Source organism: Galeopterus variegatus, unplaced genomic scaffold, assembly GCF_000696425.1.
Source record: "Galeopterus variegatus unplaced genomic scaffold, G_variegatus-3.0.2 Scaffold351, whole genome shotgun sequence".
Classification (NCBI taxonomy): Eukaryota; Metazoa; Chordata; class Mammalia; order Dermoptera; family Cynocephalidae; genus Galeopterus; species Galeopterus variegatus.
This window is the reverse complement of record NW_007726462.1, coordinates 109,685-129,166: the sequence shown is the minus strand read 5'-3', so window position 1 is coordinate 129,166 and position 19,482 is coordinate 109,685. Positions and strand designations below refer to the sequence as shown.

Sequence of the window (19,482 nt, the reverse complement as noted above, 5' to 3'; positions counted from 1 at the left end):
TGGTACCCCCAGCCCCAAATACAGTGGAGAGATGCCAAGGGACACAGCATCCCGGCTGTGGCAGCGCCTGTGGTTGCAGACGAAGCAGGACTGTATGCAGTGGCAGCATCCGTGGTCCTGAGACGTGGCTCTGGGGAGGGGCCATCCTGTACCATCAGAAGTTCCCTCCTCGGCCAGGAAAAGACAGCCAGGATTTCCATCGCAGGTCGGTACCCTTCTTAGCTTCAGGTATACTGAGCTGGACTGTGGCTACGGAAAGAAGGAGGGCGTGTGATTCTCCCCCGTGTGAGTCTCTCCTGCTGACCTGGATCCTTGCAGTGAATAAAAGGACCAGAGCAGGGACCTGGAGCCTCCTCCTTCCTCCAAGGGAGCTTCTCTCCTCCATAAATCTGGTTATGCCACTAACATTTACTGAAATTTTCCTGTCCAAAACTGCTACAGGCAAAGGGAATTGGATAGAAATGGTCAAGATAAGTTCTTTGCAAAGTCAAATGAGAAAATGGGGGAAAACTGTATTTACAACTCATATCATAAAGAACAAGCTAATCTCCTTGAAATAGAAGGAGGTTTAGAAGACTATAATAGAAAAATTAGCAAAGAACATGAATTATTAGCTTACAGAAAAGGAAATAACACAGAAAAAGTTTCTCAATGTCACTCATTAGAGAAACGAATATTAAAGAATTTTTCATGTTATTGGCAAAATAAAACTAAGTTGGTTGATAACACATGCTGATGGCCGGAATGGGGGAGGCAGCAACTCTTAGGCATTTGCTATTTTAATTTGTTGTTTTTTGGTTTTGGGGGGTTTTTTTTGTTTGTTTTTTGGCAGCTGGCCCATTCCAGGATCTGAACCCTTGATCTTGCTGTTCCAATGCCCCGCTCTGACCAACTGAGCTTACCAGCAAGTCCTGAATTGTTTTATCTTTGATATACATGAGCACAACCAGTATTGGGGGCTGTCCAGTGTCTATCCAGACGACATATTTGTTGATTCTGGGCTGGCCAGTTAGTTCAGTTGGTTAGAGCATGGTGCTAATAATATGAGCTCCAGGATTGGATTCCTGTACTGTCCAACGGCCAAAGAGAAATAAATAAAATTCCACTTTTGGGAATTTATCTGACAGATCAGATTGCCTCTGTGTAGGATGACCCATGTGAAATGCTATTTCTTAGAGCATTATGATTGTATAAAGTTACAAGTTATGGAAATGTTTCCTGATGGGGAACTTCCATACAAGGAAATACTGCACAGGTGTGAATGGAAACAAAGAAATTCTCGCTATACTAATATGGAAAATCTTCCAAGATACACCTTGCACAGAAAGAGCAAGATGCAGAGCAATGAACATAGAATGCTATCTGTAGTGTAAAGAAGACGAAAAGTAGGAATATATTTCTATTTATGTTTTCTAAATTTAACAGTTATACAACACTCGCTATATGACAACCACTTTCTAAGCATTCATTTCACCCCTCTAACGTCAGGAGTAGGTGCTATTATTACCCTCACTTTACCCATAAAGACACTAGGAACACACAGTTAAGTAACTAGTCCGGGGTCGCACTGCTAGTCAAGTGGAGGAGTCACAATTAGAACCCAGGCCCTCTGGCTCCACAGTTTATGTTCTTCACCATCATATTAAGCTGACAAATGAGAAGCTAATCGATGGGGTAGAGAGGAGGAGGGCTGTGTGGTGAGAGACTTGGGTATTAGACAGTATCTCCATGCTCGTGGCGCTCATGTCACTCGCTATCCGTGCGACAGGCGCACGTGCACGGTGCTCTGACCCTTTAGGAAGAGAAACATGACTTGCTCTCATGGGGTAAATGAGCGGCCCCCCCAAGCGGGTGAGCAGCTGAAGCTCCGGACCCACAGGCTGGGGAGGGGGCGGGCGTGTCCCACCCACTGCCCACAGCCCAGGCCCTTCGTCCCCTTGTCCCCTTGCAGGCCCCTTGTTCAGGAGCGCCCAGCCCTGGATCACAGCCCTGGCAGCGACCCTGCCGGCCTTGTTGCTGCTTCTCGCAGGGGCCGGTTACTTCCTGTGGCGACAGCAGGAGGAGAAAAAGGCTCTGTCCCAGGAGAAAGAGCGAGAACAGGAAGAGAAGGAAAAGGCTTGGGTCGAAAAGCAGCAGGAACGAAAGGCAAGAGGTATCTGGCCTTGGCAGGGAATCGAACCCCTGGCTTTCAGGCCTGCGCCCGAACACCTCACCCCCATCCCCACCCAGGCGCTGTGTAGTTGCTAAGGTTTATTTTCCAGAAGGTCCCCTCTCTGCTAACAGTTCATGACTGTTTCTGCTTATTTTCCAGAGAAGCTCCAGGAGGAACTCGGTAAGTTCCCGTCTCCCCAGAGACCAGGTGTGGCTTCCTATCCCTGCTTTAAGCCACTGGATGACTCTTCCTGTTTATTCCATTGCAGAGTGGAGAAAACTGCAGTACATGACTCGTGAGTGGCCCTGACATTTTCTCACAATTGTAATCTCAGACTCTCTGCTTGGGTAGTTTCCAGCCCTAGCCCTTTGCCCAGGGTTGACAAATGACCCCAGATCCTTTTACTGTGGGAAAGAAAATAGGTGTGGCTGTTTGGGGGGACACCCAGGAGTGTCTCTTTTTCTCCTTTTATTTCAATTATTTGATTTTATTTGAAGGAGAGCACAGGCCTTCAATCTCTCTCCTCTAGGGGACCACAACTCTTTAGCCCCACAAAGCACAGAGGAAAATGCAGGATACAATTGAAAAGTGAAGGGGAGAGAAGGACGGAACAACAGATGAGGTGCCTTCTCTATGCCAGGATCCGCACTAGCTGCTTTACATCCTCTGTGAGACGCAGAGAAGGAATGAAGAATGGACGATTATAAGGAGAGGGAAAAATCGGAAAAGATGGAGGGTGAAATCTGTCCCTCGTAAACAGGAGTAGCTATAGTGACTCAGTTCTTACACACTTATTGTATCTGCTTTCGAAAATTAGTCCCACAAATTTCCTCATTAAGTTCCCCAAATTCTTTTCAGAAGGAGGCAGGAAATAGCACAGATTGAGACAGATGGATCTTGTACACTTGCACATACACACATAGACATGGCGACACCTTCTCCCAGATACAGGAGCATAGGTACACACAGTAGATCAGCCGGACCACAGGTGGGAAGACACTCACACGGTGCCTGCGGCATCACTAGGGGGCCATTGATGTTCCCTGACTTGAAATGAAGGAGGAGAGGGGAGGAGAGCCTTGTACATGCACAGAGAGAAGGTAGGGAAGGGGGGAGGTCAAAAAGAAGGGAAAGGGGATGACCTAGACATGGCAGAGTCCAGGTGACATCTATTCGCTTCTTCCATTGTAGGTGGGGAGAAGTCTTCAGCCTATGCTGGTGAGTGACCCCGAAGCTCTCTGAGTTTCCTGGGACATGTGCCCTGAACATTTCAACCTTTTCTCTGAAGGGACCCATTGGCTTTGTCACTAGGAATAATGAGATCAAAACCAAACGCTCATTTTCTGTGGGTTCCACGTCTGCTCTTCCAGAGGCTTTGAGAGAACCTTCCCCCTTCTGGACCACTTGCTCACCCCCCAGCAAAGCCTGTCTACGTAGCCCATGGCCCTCATGACAGGGGGAACACAGTCCACCATTAGTGAGAAGTCGCCACCCCTGATCCATCAGAGACATGGAGGAGAGAAGCTGGGCCTTGGAGAGATTATGCAGAAAGAGGGAAAGACAGGACTTAATGAGGAGAATGGGGTGGGGGCAACGACAGAAATACTGACCTTTTCCTGGTCTGTCTCCTCCTCTCAGAATGGAAAGACGCCCTCTTCCAAGCTGGTGAGTGAATCACTGCAGCCCAGCAATCTCATGGGCCCTATTCCTTTTTCTTCTCCAACTCCTGAGATTTGGGGAAGGAAAGTCCCCACAAGTAGGAGAGTTTTCGGTGGGTGGCTTTAGTTCCCAATCAGAAAGGTGTGCCTAAGTCCAGGGCCCTTCCTGCTGAGAGCCCAGGGAACTGGGGAGGGTTGCTGTCCTGGGCTTCCAGAGACCTTCATGGGAAGGAGGAGGCATGAAGGGTACAGCTGAGGGGGAGAGGGAGGCTGCAGGACCCTGCAGGGGATCAGGATGGGAAATGCCAAGGGGAGAAGGCAGCGTGCAGGGAACTTTGCCTCTCCAGGGCTTCATGCCACCTACTGCCGTTGCGTGTCCTGTGATGAGTTAATGTGTCTGAGCTTTGGCCTCCACATCGTTAGATGATGATCATACCTCCTATGCTGGGAGGTCTAAGGTAAAGACTGAAGGAGTATGTATTAGCCGAAAAGCTAGCAAGAAAGATGGCATATTCAAAATAAGTGGTTGAAGAGGGTTTGGAGAAAGCAGGGTCAAGGGAAACCAGCGAGGGAAAGTGCAGTGTCCCAGGCCTCACAGCAGTGGGGAGCTGTCTCCAGCCCTAGGCTTGGAGGGATGGGGAGGTGGGCAGTTCTTGGAGGCCAGCGGAAACTGCAGCTCAAAATCAGGCTGCCTCCAAAGAGTCATGCCTTTGTCAGAGCAACACCATCTGATCCTTCCAGTCTTCTGCCAGCGCCTCACACTGGCCACACCCAACAGGAAACCAGAGGACAAGTGAGCCCAGACATTCTGTCCATACAGGACAGATTCCTGGGGCCCAGAAGAGGGTGGATGTGGGGGCACATAAAGCCCCCAACATAGCCCCTAGCACAGAGAAGGCATGGCAGAGGGGGAGAGGGAGGCTGCAGGACCCTGCAGGGGATGAGGATGGGAAACGCCAAGGGGAGAAGGTAGCATACAGGGAACTTTGCCTCTCCAGGGCTTCATGCCACCTACTGCCGTTGCGTGTCCTGTGATGAGTTAATGTGTCTGAGCTTTGGCCTCCACATCGTTAGATGATGATCATACCTCCTATGCTGGGAGGTCTAAGGTAAAGACTGAAGGAGTATGTATTAGCCGAAAAGCTAGCAAGAAAGATGGCATATTCAAAATAAGTGGTTGAAGAGGGTTTGGAGAAAGCAGGGTCAAGGGAAACCAGCGAGGGAAAGTGCAGTGTCCCAGGCCTCACAGCAGTGGGGAGCTGTCTCCAGCCCTAGGCTTGGAGGGATGGGGAGGTGGGCAGTTCTTGGAGGCCAGCGGAAACTGCAGCTCAAAATCAGGCTGCCTCCAAAGAGTCATGCCTTTGTCAGAGCAACACCATCTGATCCTTCCAGTCTTCTGCCAGCGCCTCACACTGGCCACACCCAACAGGAAACCAGAGGACAAGTGAGCCCAGACATTCTGTCCATACAGGACAGATTCCTGGGGCCCAGAAGAGGGTGGATGTGGGGGCACATAAAGCCCCCAACATAGCCCCTAGCACAGAGAAGGCATGGCACCAGTTACCAGTCAGGTGCATCCTCTGTGCCTTGCCCTGGTCTTAGTGAGTTACACTGTTGACTTATACAGCCCTAGAGATTAGTACTTTTATCCCCACTTTTCAGGTAAGGAAATGCTTCAGGTAAGGCTCAATGATGTTCCATCACTTGGATGTGTGGAAAGAGAGACTATGCAGAAAGGAAAAGTCATTCAGGTCACCACTGGTGCTCCATTTCAAAGCAGCAAACACGGACTGAGCCCCTCTCAATCCCTGTATTTCTCCCTGTTCTTTCACTTTCTGATTCTTCGGCCTTCTACTTTTAAAGACTAGATTAAGTTGATTAGATTGAGTGTGATTAGATTGAACCCACCCAAATAATTCAAGATAATCTCTCTATTTTGAGGTCCATAATTTAATTCCATGTGTAACGTTCATTTTGCCATGTAATATATCATATTCATAAGTTTCACAGTGGGCATCACTGGGGGATGGGGCACTATTCAGCCACACTTACTTGGAAAGTGATCCCTGGAAACACAAGTGCAGAAATAAATTGAGACACAGAAGACAGAAAAACAATTAAGAAATGGCATAATGGGCTTATTAATGGGCCCCTTACCATGTACATAGGTGGGCTCAATCTCACCCTGGACTCTCTATGAAACCATATGAAATTGTGACATGAATCTCAAAATCTTCCTAAGGGTTGGAGAGCCTGGAGTGGAGAATTTACTCACAACTCCCATCGTCTTTCACTTGAACTGGCTGAAGTTTGCCCCTGGAGCTGTTAATTCTCTTGCACTTCCAGGCTGGACCATGCATCTGCAAGAAAGCAAACACCACTGGAATTGGAGAAGGCTCCCAGAGAGGTAGAAGAAGGCAGGCCTCATGAGGTCTGAAGTTGTTATCCTTTCAGGAAACCGCCTGCCTCAGTTATGGGTGAACTGAGATGGGCCAAGAGGATATGGGATGAGGCATTAACAGCATCTGTTCACAGGGCCCTGCTGTGAACATAGTGAGTACCTACTAAATTCCGTCTGCCCTTCTTGTCTTCCATGGTGAGGGATGCCTCCATCCCCAACCATGCAGCAGTAGTGACCTCCTTTCTTCCAACACATGTCCATATCACATGGCCCTGCTGCCCTAACACATGGACTGGATGTGGGATGTACACCTGACTCAGGCTAGGCTAGAGGATCCCAGTGTGACATCTTACCAGTTACACCTGTAGCAGGTATGCATAGGAGCTGTGGGAAGGCATATTCCACTCACAGTGTGGTCCAGAAAATCAAAGTTGGACTGCAGAGAGAGAAGACCAAAGCAGCAGTGCACAGACAGCTTGGAGATGGAAAGAGTTGGGGCAACTCTCCTGTGTCTGGTTCCTTTGGGGGCCCACTATCATTTCTGCTGTGTGTTTGGTGAGATATTTTCTCTTCTGAGAAGGTAAAAGTACCAGGTAGTATTGCTGCAGCCCTAAAAATTAGCAGTTTGCACACTGTTTCACTATGCTCATGGATTCTGAGAGTCAAGAATATGATATTTGAATGGGTAAGAGTAGAAATGTTTGTTCTGTGTTCCAGTATGTCTGGGCCTCAAAGGGAGGACTCCATGGCTGGAGGTGACTCACAGGAAGAGATGGAGACAGATTGCTTTCAAAGATAGGAGTTCGGCTGGCCAGTTGGCTCAGTTAGATAGAGCATAGGCTTGTAACACTCAGGTCATGGGTTTGGATACCCACAGTGACCAGCTCCTAAAAAAAAGAAAAAAAGAAATTAGAGTTTCTCGGAAAGAACAGGGGATCAGAAGTCACTCTGGGCTCTTGCAGTACTGCCATGTCCACCAGGTCCATGGAGAACCATACCAAGGTGACCCTCCCTCTGTGTTGACTCCTCCCAAGGCAGAGAATGATTAGGTCAGGTTCTCACCACCCAATGGGGCACACCCCAGTTGGACACGGTCTCTTGCTAACTACTGCATGGGCAGTGGACCCTTCTCCTGCTCAGAACATATGTTTTCCTCTGGCTCAGGCCAGCCGTGGCAGGTGCCCAGGCCTGGCTTCATTGGGTGCATCTGGCATAAATGGCCTCAGAAGGCCTGGGCCTCATTTTCTTCAGATAAAAGCTGTCGGTGCCCAGACTCTTTGACCCTTATGGTCTCCTCTTCTGTGCCTTCTCAAAAGCAACTCAGTCCTGCATGGGGTGATCGAATACTTACTACATTTTTATTCTCATTTGTGGCTGAACTCAGAAGCCTCTTTAATTTTAAACCAGAAGCATCAGGCGATGAGTGAAGCTGCTATATGAGAAACAGATAGTTAAAGGGTCAGCACAATACAAAAATCAGTTCTTGGGGCCTTCTGTAGCTTATTCTAATCAAAGATTTCCCTCTGCAGAGTAGAGAAGGAACCTGCTTTGGTAACTTATTCTGGGTCCTTCTGATCCTCCTTCCCTGTCCAAGAACCACTGACCATGGGTGGCCTGATCCTGCTGCCACCTTGCTCTTGGCTCTGGTGCCAGATGAGTCAAGAAACAAGGTCATGCTGTTGGGAAAATGACCTACACACACCTTTCTCATGCGTGCGTTGAACCACAACTGAGTGCACAGCCAAGGGTGGGCCCTGTAAGGAGAGAGGAATGACATCGCCAGATACCTGTCCTGAGAAACAGACACTCCAGTTACTGGGAAGATAACAATTGTTCCCTAAATAACAATTATGCAGGACAGAGTACAGAAACAGGAGAAACTGTGAGTGTCAGAAGAGGCTGAGAACATCCTGAGTGTTCTTGAATGAGGTGGGCATCAAGGCCAGGCAGGATCTCAAGAGGCAAAAATGGAAGGAACAGGTCAGGCGAGGGGAATGTCATGGGAAAGGGAGTGCTGGCCCCAGGTGCAGGAGGGACACAAGCAAGGGGGATCCATTGCTAGCGGGTCAACTGCACAGTTCTGAGTTGAATCAAAAGGGGATCGTAGGACTCCGAGGAAGCATTTGGACACTTGAGGGGACTATTGAGAACTGAGACTTAGGATGATTATTATGGAGAAAATCTATTCCTGGATTTTGGATTGGAGTCTGTGGGGCATGTTGGGGAGGAGAGTATGTGTGGGTGTGTGTGCAGGTTGGGCCCAACCAGACCATCTTCTGGCAGATGTTAAGCCCAACTAGGAAGTCTCTGTCCACTTCCATCTCCTGCCTGCACTAGAATACCACCTGCCTGAGGGAAAGGGTTTCTGACTCTCGCTCAATATCCTCAGCTTCTCTTACCCAACAGTTGTGAATGAGTGATGAGGTCTTCATAACAGCTGCTGCAGCTGCTGTCTCACTTCCTTCTCTACCCCTTCCCAGCCCTTGCCTGATCCCTGCAATCCTTCCCCTGCAAAGCCAGGAACTAGAACAAGATTCCTCTGGCTTGGCAAAGAAGGCTGCTTATGTTTACCTCATCATCTCACCACACACACTAGGGCAAACAGAGGCCTCTACTCGTGGTTGGCAACAACGCCACAATCCGCGGGGGACCTAAAGGCCTCGCAAAAAACAAAAAGTGCCTTGTGTGTAAAGAAGTAAAAGGAAATTTAACAACGTAATCATCGCAAAAGGTTATTCGCTTGTGATTTTTTTTAAAAAACTACTTCTGTGTATTCTACCCAGTAACTGGTGACAATTAAGGCTCAGGGACACCATTGGCTGGCTGACCACAGCCGGCCAATCCCGGGCTCCAAACCATTAACAGGAAATCTTGGGACACGGGACACTGAGTGAACGGGTCCCAGGTCTCAGTCCCGCAGCTCTGCACGTCGCGACTGATGGGAGGTGAAGAAAAGTTTTCTCTCCGTCTTCCCGACGTTTTGTTCCCTGGTGGTGACTGTGCTCATGGGAGCGTTAGAAGGAAAGAGACGACCGGAAAATGGTCCTCGAGGGTCGGCAGAGGAAGACGCGCGGTTAACTGGAGAAGGCAGGAAAGGGAGGGAAGCGCTGCAGCTCCGGGGTGGGCGGGAGGGGGCCGGGAACCTGCTGCGGAGGAAAAACGGGGTCCCTGGGAGAGGGGAGCCCCCGGTGGGTGCCCGGCCTGGCTGACAGGGGGGGAGAAGAGAAGGGAGGGAGTGCGGAAGCTGTCAAGTGACAACTGAGGGAACTGCCCTCTAGCGAGAGACGTGAGCCGAGGAGGGCGGGCACCGCCTGCCGCCGCGTGGTGCTAGTGGCTTATTTCATGGCGCGTCTCAGGAACCCACCTGTCAGGAGGTACCTGAACCATGGGACCAAGGAGGCTGCCCAAGCCGGAAGTTAGGGCGCTGATGCGACCACATGGTGACGGGCGAGTTTGACGTAGATGGCAGCTGCGGTGCCCAGTCTGCTCTGCCTAGTTCTTCTCCTCTGCTGACTTCTCCTCCTCTGCACCCCTAGGCCCTGGTCCCTGCCTGTCCGGGGTGACTCCGTCCTTGTGCTTATGGAGCCAGCTGCCTCCAGACCCTTCTCCCTGCCGGCCGCCCTTCTCCTCTCCCTGCTCCTCAGCCTGTTTGCCCGAGTCTCAGGTAGGGATGCAGGCCACTTGCTCCTGTCACCTTCTCAGAAAGCAGCACCAGCTCTGCAGTCTGCAACGAGGAGGAGCTAAGAAGGACTGCAGCCCTGTGGACTCTTCTTCTAGTCTGAGCGTGTTCATCAAATTTATACCAGCACTGCCCAAAAGAAATGCATTGAGAGCCACAAAGGCGAGCTGCGTATATAGTTGTAAATTATCAAAAAATTTTTTTTCTACCTTTTATTTTAAAAAGTAAACAGAACCATAAAGTAAATTTTAATAATATATTTCATTTAACTGCAACTAACCAAAAATTAACATTTAAATGCTTTTTACTGCAAAATATTACAAATGAGAATTTTAACATTTTTAAATTTTAAATCTTCAAAATCTTGTGTGTATTTTACACTTTCAGGTCATTTTGATTGAAACTAGGCTTGTGGCTCCCCTATTGGAAAGCTGAAGTTCATGCTACACTCAGGCACTGCACTAGATTGGGAAATAGAGGAAAAGTCCTAGGGAGCACAGGTCCTAGAGGTGATCAGGGTGACCTCCTCAATGTGTTGCTAATGAAGCATTAGCAGCTTCAATAGGTACCACTCCCAAGGGTCAGCCACGGCTACTGGTCCCCCAAATTCTTCCTCAGCCCAGGGAGTTCCTGTGGCCTTGGAAAGAATTTCCTTTCCTGCCTGAGATATTTGATGCCTGGTGTCCCCTCTGATTCTTCCCCTTTGTTGGGCAGCACAGTTTACTGTCGTGGGACCAGCAGATCCAATCCTGGCCATGGTGGGAGACAACATCACATTAAGCTGCCACCTGTCTCCCGAGAAAAATGCTGAGGACATGGAGGTGCGGTGGTTCCGGTCGCAGTTCTCCCCGGCGGTGCTGGTGTACAAGGGTGGGCTAGAGAGAGCAGAGGAGCAGAGCGGGCGCGACACTGAGGGTTGCGATCCCTTGCCGGTCACGAAAAAAAAAAAAAAAAAAAAAAAAAAAAAAGGGGGAAAAAAAAAAAGAAATGCATTGAGAGCCACAAAGGCGAGCTGCGTATATAGTTGTAAATTATCAAAAAAAAAATTTTTATACCTTTTATTTTTAAAGTAAACAGAACCATAAAGTAAATTTTAAGAATGTATTTCATTTAACTGCAACTAAAGATCTACATTTAAGTCTATTTTACTACAAAATATTACACATGGGAAATTTAGCATTTTGTAATTTAATTCAATTTAATTTAATTTTAATTTTTTCTTAGAACCCGTCAGAGTGGTTTTTATTATTAGAAATCATACTTATTCTTTATATTTCTTATCCAGTCTCTCCCCATACCCTTCTCCCTTCCCTGTCCCACCTCTGATAACCCTCGATTTCTTCTCTCTTTCTGAAACAGTAATAGTTATTCTGTTGATTTCTTTCCTAGATGATCTGTCCAGTACTAAGAGAGGTGTGTTCAGCTCAACTTTTTAAAATTTTCACTTCAAAGTCTTGTGTGTATTTTACACTTTCAGATCATTTTGATTGAAACTAGGCTTGTGGCTCCCCTATTGGGCAGCTCAAGTTCATGCTACACTCAGGCACTGCACTAGATTGGGAAATAGAGGAAAAGTCCTAGGGAGCACAGGTCCTAGAGGTGATCAGGGTGAGCTCCTCAGTATTTTGCTAATGAAGCATTAGCAGCCTCAATAGGTACCGCTCCCAAGGGTCAGCCACGGCTACTGGTCCCCCAAATCCTTCCTCAGCCCAGGAAGTTCCTGTGGCCTTGGAAAGAATTTATGTGTCCCCCGGAATATCCATTTCCTTTCCTGCTTGAGATATTTGATGCCTGGTGTCCCCTCTGATTCTTCCCCTTTGTTGGGCAGCACAGTTTACTGTCGTGGGACCAGCAGATCCAATCCTGGCCATGGTGGGAGGCAACATCACATTAAGCTGCCACCTGTCTCCCGAGAAAAATGCTGAGGACATGGAGGTGCGGTGGTTCCGGTCGCAGTTCTCCCCGGCGGTGCTGGTGTACAAGGGTGGGCTAGAGAGAGCAGAGGAGCAGATGGAGGACTACCGAGGAAGAACCACCTTTGTGAGCAAAGACATCAGCAAGGGGAGTGTGGCCCTGGTCATACACAACGTCACAGCCCAGGAGGACGGCTTCTACCGCTGTTACTTCCAAGAAGGCAGGTCCTATGATGAGGCCATCCTGCACCTCATGGTGGCAGGTGCGTCACTTTATCTTGCTTTGTTGCCTTTGCACAGTTTTCCTTTTGAGGAAACCTTCTCTCTTAATCTTGGGCCCATTGCAGACCAGCAGATTTTTGCCTGGAATGCCCTTTATGCGGGGAGGGTGGCTGCTTACTGCCCAAAGGCCACATGAGTGGGTTTTCCCTGCTAAGCTGTGGGCATCACTGCTTGAGAAGCCCACATGATCTCAGCTGAGGCCCTGGGCAGGAGAGAGTGGTTAATCCCTGCAGATTATTCTTGTACCTGCCTTATCATTCAAACTGTGCCCTCTTGAGAGTGACAGGAGGCACTGTCAGGCATTGCACTTGCCAAGTGGAATAAACAAGGACTGCCCAGAAAAGGACATGTGCACGTCCAGTTGTTGATAAATATTCATCTTGCCTTTGTCCCTTCCCCCAAACACTGATTGTAGTGAGAGTGGCTGACATTTAAATGGATGATTTTATTAAAGCAAAATGAAGTACACAGGCAAACTTATGTACTGGGCCTGGTGGCCCCACCAACAAAATGAACGAGAATTCGGCTGGGAGGAATTTGTCAAGACCTCAAAGTAGAAGCAGCATTTATACTGGTATTTCCAGGAGTTTATTACAATGGCTTTAAGGGATGGCCTCACTCCTGGGGTCAGTATGTTATTCTTTAAAGGAAATGTTTGAAGACTGGAAAATCCTTTAAGACACATAAAAATCAATGGTGGTATTTCGGTCCATCAGTGGAAGTGAGGTTTGGAGACAGTGTGACCTACCCAGGGGGTCTCAAATCATAACTGGTAGGAGACCCCATCATTGTGGCTCACAGTGGCAATATTGTATGTAATTAATACAGAACATGAAGGAAGGAGGCTTTTTTGACCCTTGTGTCCTCACCCTGTTTGAAGCAGTACTTACCAGTTGGCCCGTTATGAATTGTGTGTGGCAGGAACCCTTTATTCTTTCCCTGTAACCATGACCTTGCTCTGGCCTGTCCTACTCTGAATGGGGTTGTCCTAGGATTTTTTGTTTGTTGGATCATTTGGGTGACTGGTTCTGACCTTAAGTCTTTTGTCTCCCACTTGCCCTTATTGAACAGTGTGAAATATATTGTAGAACTTTTTTGTAATTAAGTTATTTTATTTCTTATTCTACTTCAGGGTTTCTGTGTGAGCCTTTAAATGTGAAACTAGGTGTTTTTTGTTTTTGTTTTTTTTTTCTCTTGGCGAAATCACATTGAACAGGAAGCACTGGACAAGTGATTGTTTTAATTTTCTGTCTTTGGTACAACCTGTTGGGTAGGTTTTACCCATGAATTACTCAATGGAAGTTTGGATGGTCACACACGGCTGAAGGGCCTCCAGCACCATGCTTTTGCAGCTCTCTCACACCACGTATTCTTTTTTATTAATGGTTGTGTTAAAGACAGAATGTAGTTAGGATGAGTCTGGATTCCTAGGGTTTTTAGTGAGGATCTTCTGACATCGAGGATGTCACAGAGTCATCTTAAGGATATCCCAGGAGCATCCAGATCTTTATAACACATTGATGTTCTCAAAGGACTATAACTGAATAAGCTAATTGACTGAGCCCCTGGGGGGTAAACTTCTGTGAATCAGGGTAAGGCTTGGCTTTGCAGGCCAGCTCTATCCATTCTCCTAAGAAGCACCAGCTCCTGTGGGTAGTAGATAGCGGTGGTGCTGTGAAGACCTGAACCTGCATAGAAGGGACACTGTCTTTTGTCATAAGGTTTCTTAATATTCTGTCACCCTGGCAGGTGTCTGTCCTTGCTGTATTATTCTAGAGACTTAGGAAACCCCGTGTACTGAGAAGTCATCCCAGGAGGAGAAAATGAAATCCTAAACCTGCCCCTTTCATGTTAAACTGGACACACCCCCCCAGAAGTGAAAAAAATGATAGTGTTTGGCAGAACAAATTGAACAACAAGCATTTATCATAGACAGAGAGACGCTTGCTGCTGTGATGGGGCCTGTAGGTGGAGCACAGTGAAGAGTGTCCAGTGTGATTTTCTCCTCATGGAGCTCAGAGTTTGTTTCCCATGTAGTGTCACGTTGTTCTCCAGCATCAAGGTTCATTCTTGCTTCCTTCATCCTTCCTTTCCTCCTTCCTGTTTCTTGGTCCCTCTTTTCCTTCCTTCCTTTGTCCCTTCACAGAGGGGTCCTGTGGGAACGCTTGGGACATGCACATCCATGTTGGCTGGGTGCAGCCCACTTGCTCTCTCCCCCTTCCCTGGATGCCCACCATTAAGAGCTGCTCTAGGACAGATTGGCTGGGACACCCCTGCCTTTGAAGCTGAGCCTGGTCTGTCCCCTCAGGCCTGGGATCTAAGCCCCTCATTGAAATGAAGGGCCACGAGGACAGGGGCATCCGGCTGGAGTGCACATCTGGAGGGTGGTACCCCGAGCCCCGTGTGGTGTGGAGGGACCCCGATGGTGAGGTCATGCCCGCCCTGGAGGAGGCTTACACGGCGGACGCAGATGGCCTCTTCACGGTCACCACGGCTGTGATCATCGTTGATTCCTCCGTGAGGAACATGTCCTGCTCCATCAACAACACGCTGCTTGGCCAGAAGAAGGAAACCATGATTTTCATCCCAGGTCAGTTCTCTGCCCTCTGGAGACTCAGCCTGTGGAGGCAGATCCTCAGCAGACAGACTGAAGCCCAGAATGGGGAATGGGGGTGCGGGGGAAGGGTCCTGGGCCCTGAAGAGCTGGAGGCTAAAGCTGAGCTGAGGCCTTGCCCCCTGTCACAGGAGAAAATCCAGTAGTCTCAGACCACATGAGTAGGAGCCTCTTCTCTGAGGGTAAATCTGATCTTTTTCCTGATAGAGTCCTTGGGCCACAACAATTTTTAAACATCCAGAACATGAGAAAACACAGTGTGGTATGGGTGGGTGTCTACCTACACCTGGAGGTGCTGTCTATTAAAGCCCTTCCTTTCCCCGTCTACAGACATCCGTAAATTCTCAACAAGTACTTTACACACATCTCCTCCGTTCATGGCACTGTTCCAGAACTGGAGATAAATCACTGAACAAAGTTCACCCAGTTTGCAGCCCCATGGAGCTCACATTTTCAAGGGACAAAGGAAAGCGTACAATGTAATGTTTCCTCAGAGATCTCACAATTCATTTGGCATTTTGATCTCCTGTCATTCTCCACCATCACGGTCCATTCTTGCTTCCTTCATCCTTCCTTTGCTCCTTCCTGTGTCTTGTTCCCTCTTTCCCTTCCTTCCTTCATCCCTTCACAGGGGGTCCTGTGGGAATGCATGGAAATAAATAAATGAAATAATTAATTTTAAAAAGTGATTAAATAATTAAAGTTCAAATTATATCACATGGTGACGAATACTATAGGAAATCAAGCAAGCGGGGCTAGGAATTGTCAGGGACAGGGAGTGTGCGATTATTAGCAGCATGGTCAGGAAGACATCATTGTGAAGATGGGAACTGAGCAGTCAAGGGATCAGCCAGGCAGGTGTAGGAAAACTGAGCAACCAGGAACAGGAATAGCACGTGCAAAGGCCCTGAGGTAGATACATGTCTGCTGGTTTTGAGGAAGTCCAAGCCAGGATGCTGGTGATGCTGGAATGGAATGAGTGCAGGGAATGTGAAGAAGTGAACTCACAGAAGCTAAGAGACCACACTACATGAGGCAACACAGGCCACACTCAGGCCTGTAGTCTGAGAGAAATGGGAAGCTTTGGAGGTTCTGAGCGAAGCATTGACATGATGCAGATGGTACGGGCACAGCGAGGAGGAGGGCATTGCACTCTCCAGGCACGGGGTGATGGGGCTTGTTCCCAGGCGCTGGCTGTGGTGATTCAGCATGCCCGACGAGCCGTGATTACCCGGTCCTTCCCATGCTGACTCCAGAGGGTTCTGCTCTTCTATCTCTTGGGTCCCAGCCCTGGCAGTCACTGTGGGGTCAGACAGGGCAGAGCCAGCGTCACTTTCTCCATCTGAGGTCTGAGGCAGATGCTGACAGAGCAGGGACCTGAGGGAGCTCTTCAGATGTGCTCCTGAGGGGCGCCCTCAGCCCGGCTCTCCTGTTTCTCGCTAAGTGGAATTTTTTCTGGCTCACTTTTCAGAATCCTTTATGCCCCACACATCTCCCTGGACAGTGGCCCTGGCTGTCTTCCTGGCTATTCTGATCATCCTCCTGGCTGGGAGCGTCTGTCTCATCAAGAAACTCCACAGGGAAAAAGAGATTCTGTCAGAGGAAAGGGAGTTTGAACGTGAAGAGAAAGAAAATGCACGGAAGGAACTGGGGAGAGAACATGTGGAAAAAGAGAGAGAACGTGAAATGAAAGGTAATAGAGTGGAAAGACAAGTCACCATCATAGAAGGGACACAGCTGTGACAGGTGGAAGCTTGGGAACAGCAGAGGCACGCATCACGGCAGCAGCGAGGGTGGAACTCTGTGCAGTAGCTGGTCCCTCAGGGCTCTCTGTCTTCCACTCTGCAAACCTTGCACTCACTGACCTGGCTACGCACAATGCCCATTGTTGGACAAAAGCGAGCCTAGAAAAGTAGTGGTACTGTCCAGCCACCTGGTCCTGTGTCATTTCTGGTTTCCTACTGTTCCCAAGGCATGGGGGAGGGGACAGTGCTGTTGACGGAAAGGGGTCAGTCCTGCATCATTTAAAACAAACCCAGCCTCTCTCCGTTCTTCTGTTAAGGATGTTATTTTGCTTCTGTTTCTTTTTTAGAGCAACTTCAAGAAGAATTGCGTAAGTTTAACCTTTCCCGAACCACTCAATGCATGAAGTGTGTTCTGCTTGGTCAGCTTTTATCTCATGACATTCACCTCTGTGTCTGTCCCTTGCAGGGTGGAGAAGAACCCTCCTACATGCTGGTGAGCGCAACTGACATACCCTCAGACCCTGAGCTTTCTCCCCATTAGGCAGGCAACAGGACCCTAGAGCAGATGAACAGGGGCCCAAGGCTGGGTGGGGGGCTGTAGGGTGCTTGGGTCGGTTCACCAGCAGTGTCCCACCTGCGCTGGATCCCAGCTCTCCTGTCAAGGATTCCTGCAGCTCCTAATCAACCCTACAGTTTACTTCCCATGATCCGTCCATTATTATTATTATTATTATTATTGTTTGGTGACTTGCCGGTAAGGGGATCTGAACCCTTGACCTTGGTGTTAGCAGCACCACGCTCTGACCAAGTGAGCTAACCAAATAGCCTTTTATAGAATAATTTAATACGTGATTACCAGAGGTCCCCCATACATAGTGAACCTCCTGAAGAGTTCCATTTCTATAGTTATTGCTCTTCGATTCTGGATTAATTTGAAAGAGGACAATGCTGGCTTAGCTCTTTATAAACTGGGAGTTGGTGTAGACTCTGTCATTGAAGACCCAAATGAGGAAAATGCAATCAGGTTCCCCAGTAAACCTGACTCAAAGCTTTATAAATAGCCAGAAACGCCTTCCTGCTCCCCACATGCACTTGTGCTCTACACGTAGCCCGCCAGGCAGAGGGTCAGGCGAGTGGAGAGCTCAGAATCCAACTGACCACTCCTAATGAGCCCTCTGCATTTCATGATTTGTCACCTTCCGCACATAAGTACCAAAGAATCCAGGGTTTACCTGCTCCCATGACACACGGATCTTCCCTCTTTAGGTGAATTTCAAAATTGCTACAATTAATTTGGGGCACAATCACTAGTTGTTATAATCAGATATACCAACTTGGGGAAAGGAGGAAACCTTATTAACACAATAGAAAGACAGACTGAATGACTAATAATATGTGTAGATTAGAAAGGTCTGCAGAATGTCCAGGGTCTGAAGCATTTCTTATACCCAGAAAGGTTATAGCTGTAGACTTCAGATCCATGTTGTTAAAGCAAAACTGGATGGAAATATTTCCTCCTATGTATGCCCCACATACCTCTTAGGAAATAGGTTGGCTTTTGGGGATATTTATTATCCTTTATAACCCTTTGAAGGGTACCCTTCTCAGTTATTTAACTCAGTTGTCCCCTGGTTAAATGAATACAGGGGACCATTGAAGAAATGCTGTATCTCCCAGGACACTGTAGTGAGAGACTCACCTTAACTGATTTAAGCATGGGGGGAAGCAATAGATAAACCGTCTTTGCTACTTAAACCAAGTCGGAGTGTTTCTAATAAAGAGAGGTCCGGAGATCATTCATACATCCTCACTAGAAAAGAGGACAGATCTGAGAATGCTGAGAGAAAGTGGGAATCATTAATTTGGGCTCATTTGCTAATTTTCTTGATTTCTTGGCACCCCAATTCTCTTCTGCCTGAGGGCACTGCTCCTGTCTCTAGAGAGATTGAGGTGCAGCCTCAGTAATTCCTAGACTGTGAGCTCCTGGGATAAAGTTGTCTTCATGGAAAAGGCCACGTGAGGGATCCTGCCCCAGCTTTTTGGGACCTTTCTGGGGACCAGGGATCACACAATCTCCTGGGTTCTGGGTACCCCAGGTCTAATCCTGAGTCTTCCTCTGCAGCTGATGTGAGGCTGGATCCAGACACCGCTCATCCTGAGCTCTACCTGTCAGAGGACCAGAGAAGTGTGAGGCGGGGCCCTTCCCAGCAGAGGGTGCCTGACAACCCGGAGAGATTCGACTGTCACCCTTGTGTCCTGGGCTTGGCAAGCTTCACTTCAGGGAAACATTACTGGGAGGTGGAGGTTGAAAACGTGATGATGTGGACCGTGGGGGTTTGTAGAGATGGTGTTGAGAGAAAAGGACAGGCCCTGCTGGTCCCTCAGAATGGCTTCTGGACCCTGGAGATGTTTGGAAACCAGTACCGGGCCCTGTCATCCCCTGACAGGATCCTCCCTCTGAAAGAGCGCCTTGGCCGGGTGGGCGTCTTCCTGGACTACGAAGCTGGAGATGTCTCCTTCTACAACATGAGGGACAGATCACACATCTACACGTGTCCCCGTTCAGTCTTTTCTGGGCCCCTGAGGCCCTTCTTCAGGCTGGGGTCTGATGACAGCCCCCTCTTCATCTGCCCCGCATTCACAGGGGCCTATGGGATCACAGTACCCGAGGAGGACGGCCTCATCCTTCACAGGGCAAAGACCCACAACCGCCCACAGGACCAATGCCCTGGAGTCAGAGAAACATAGAGAAGCCATGGCCACCTCAGCTTCATCTGCACAGCAACCCCTGCTGGAAAACGGGCCCTTCTTCCCTCTGTCACACAAGAGAACATCTTCAGCTGCCTCCTTCTCACCCTCTGCAGGAGCAGCCCCAGCTCTCCCCTCACTAGGCCATGGGGCAGGGTCCAGTGTGAGGGACGCTGTTGCTGCCACAGGGCTCCCATGCAGGAGGAAAGTGTATGAAGGTGACAGGCTGAAAACCTGCTGCTTTCACATCCAGGCGACACACTCAGCCTGAAGCTGTAGTTGGCATTAGA

General features: G+C 48.7%; 3 protein-coding genes across 3 annotated transcripts in view; all 3 read left to right on the top strand.

Moving 5' to 3' along the window:
• The window catches only part of LOC103586559 (butyrophilin subfamily 3 member A3-like), a 5,958-nt gene extending 1,351 nt beyond the window's left edge, over positions 1–4,607 (top strand). Inside the window, 7 exon segments of the mRNA XM_008567856.1 lie at positions 1–205; positions 1,952–2,152; positions 2,312–2,332; positions 2,421–2,447; positions 3,344–3,370; positions 3,791–3,817; positions 4,552–4,607. The exon segment at positions 1–205 is cut by the window's left edge and continues 28 nt beyond it. Of these exon segments, the coding sequence (XP_008566078.1) occupies positions 1–205; positions 1,952–2,152; positions 2,312–2,332; positions 2,421–2,447; positions 3,344–3,370; positions 3,791–3,817; positions 4,552–4,607 (564 nt within the window).
• The window catches only part of LOC103586564 (butyrophilin subfamily 2 member A2-like), a 78,331-nt gene extending 59,139 nt beyond the window's left edge, over positions 1–19,192 (top strand). The window contains exon 9 of the mRNA XM_008567858.1: positions 18,567–19,192. Within this exon, the coding sequence (XP_008566080.1) occupies positions 18,567–19,192 (626 nt within the window). The remainder of the gene's footprint in view (positions 1–18,566) is intronic.
• LOC103586558 (butyrophilin subfamily 2 member A2-like) lies at positions 9,553–14,845 on the top strand. Its single transcript, XM_008567855.1, has 4 exons — positions 9,553–9,875; positions 10,605–10,805; positions 11,719–12,066; positions 14,394–14,845. The coding sequence occupies exons 1-4, from the start codon at positions 9,791–9,793 to the stop codon at positions 14,843–14,845; spliced, it is 1,086 nt and encodes a 361-aa protein (XP_008566077.1). The 5' UTR covers positions 9,553–9,790.
• Positions 19,193–19,482: the final 290 nt, after the last annotated feature.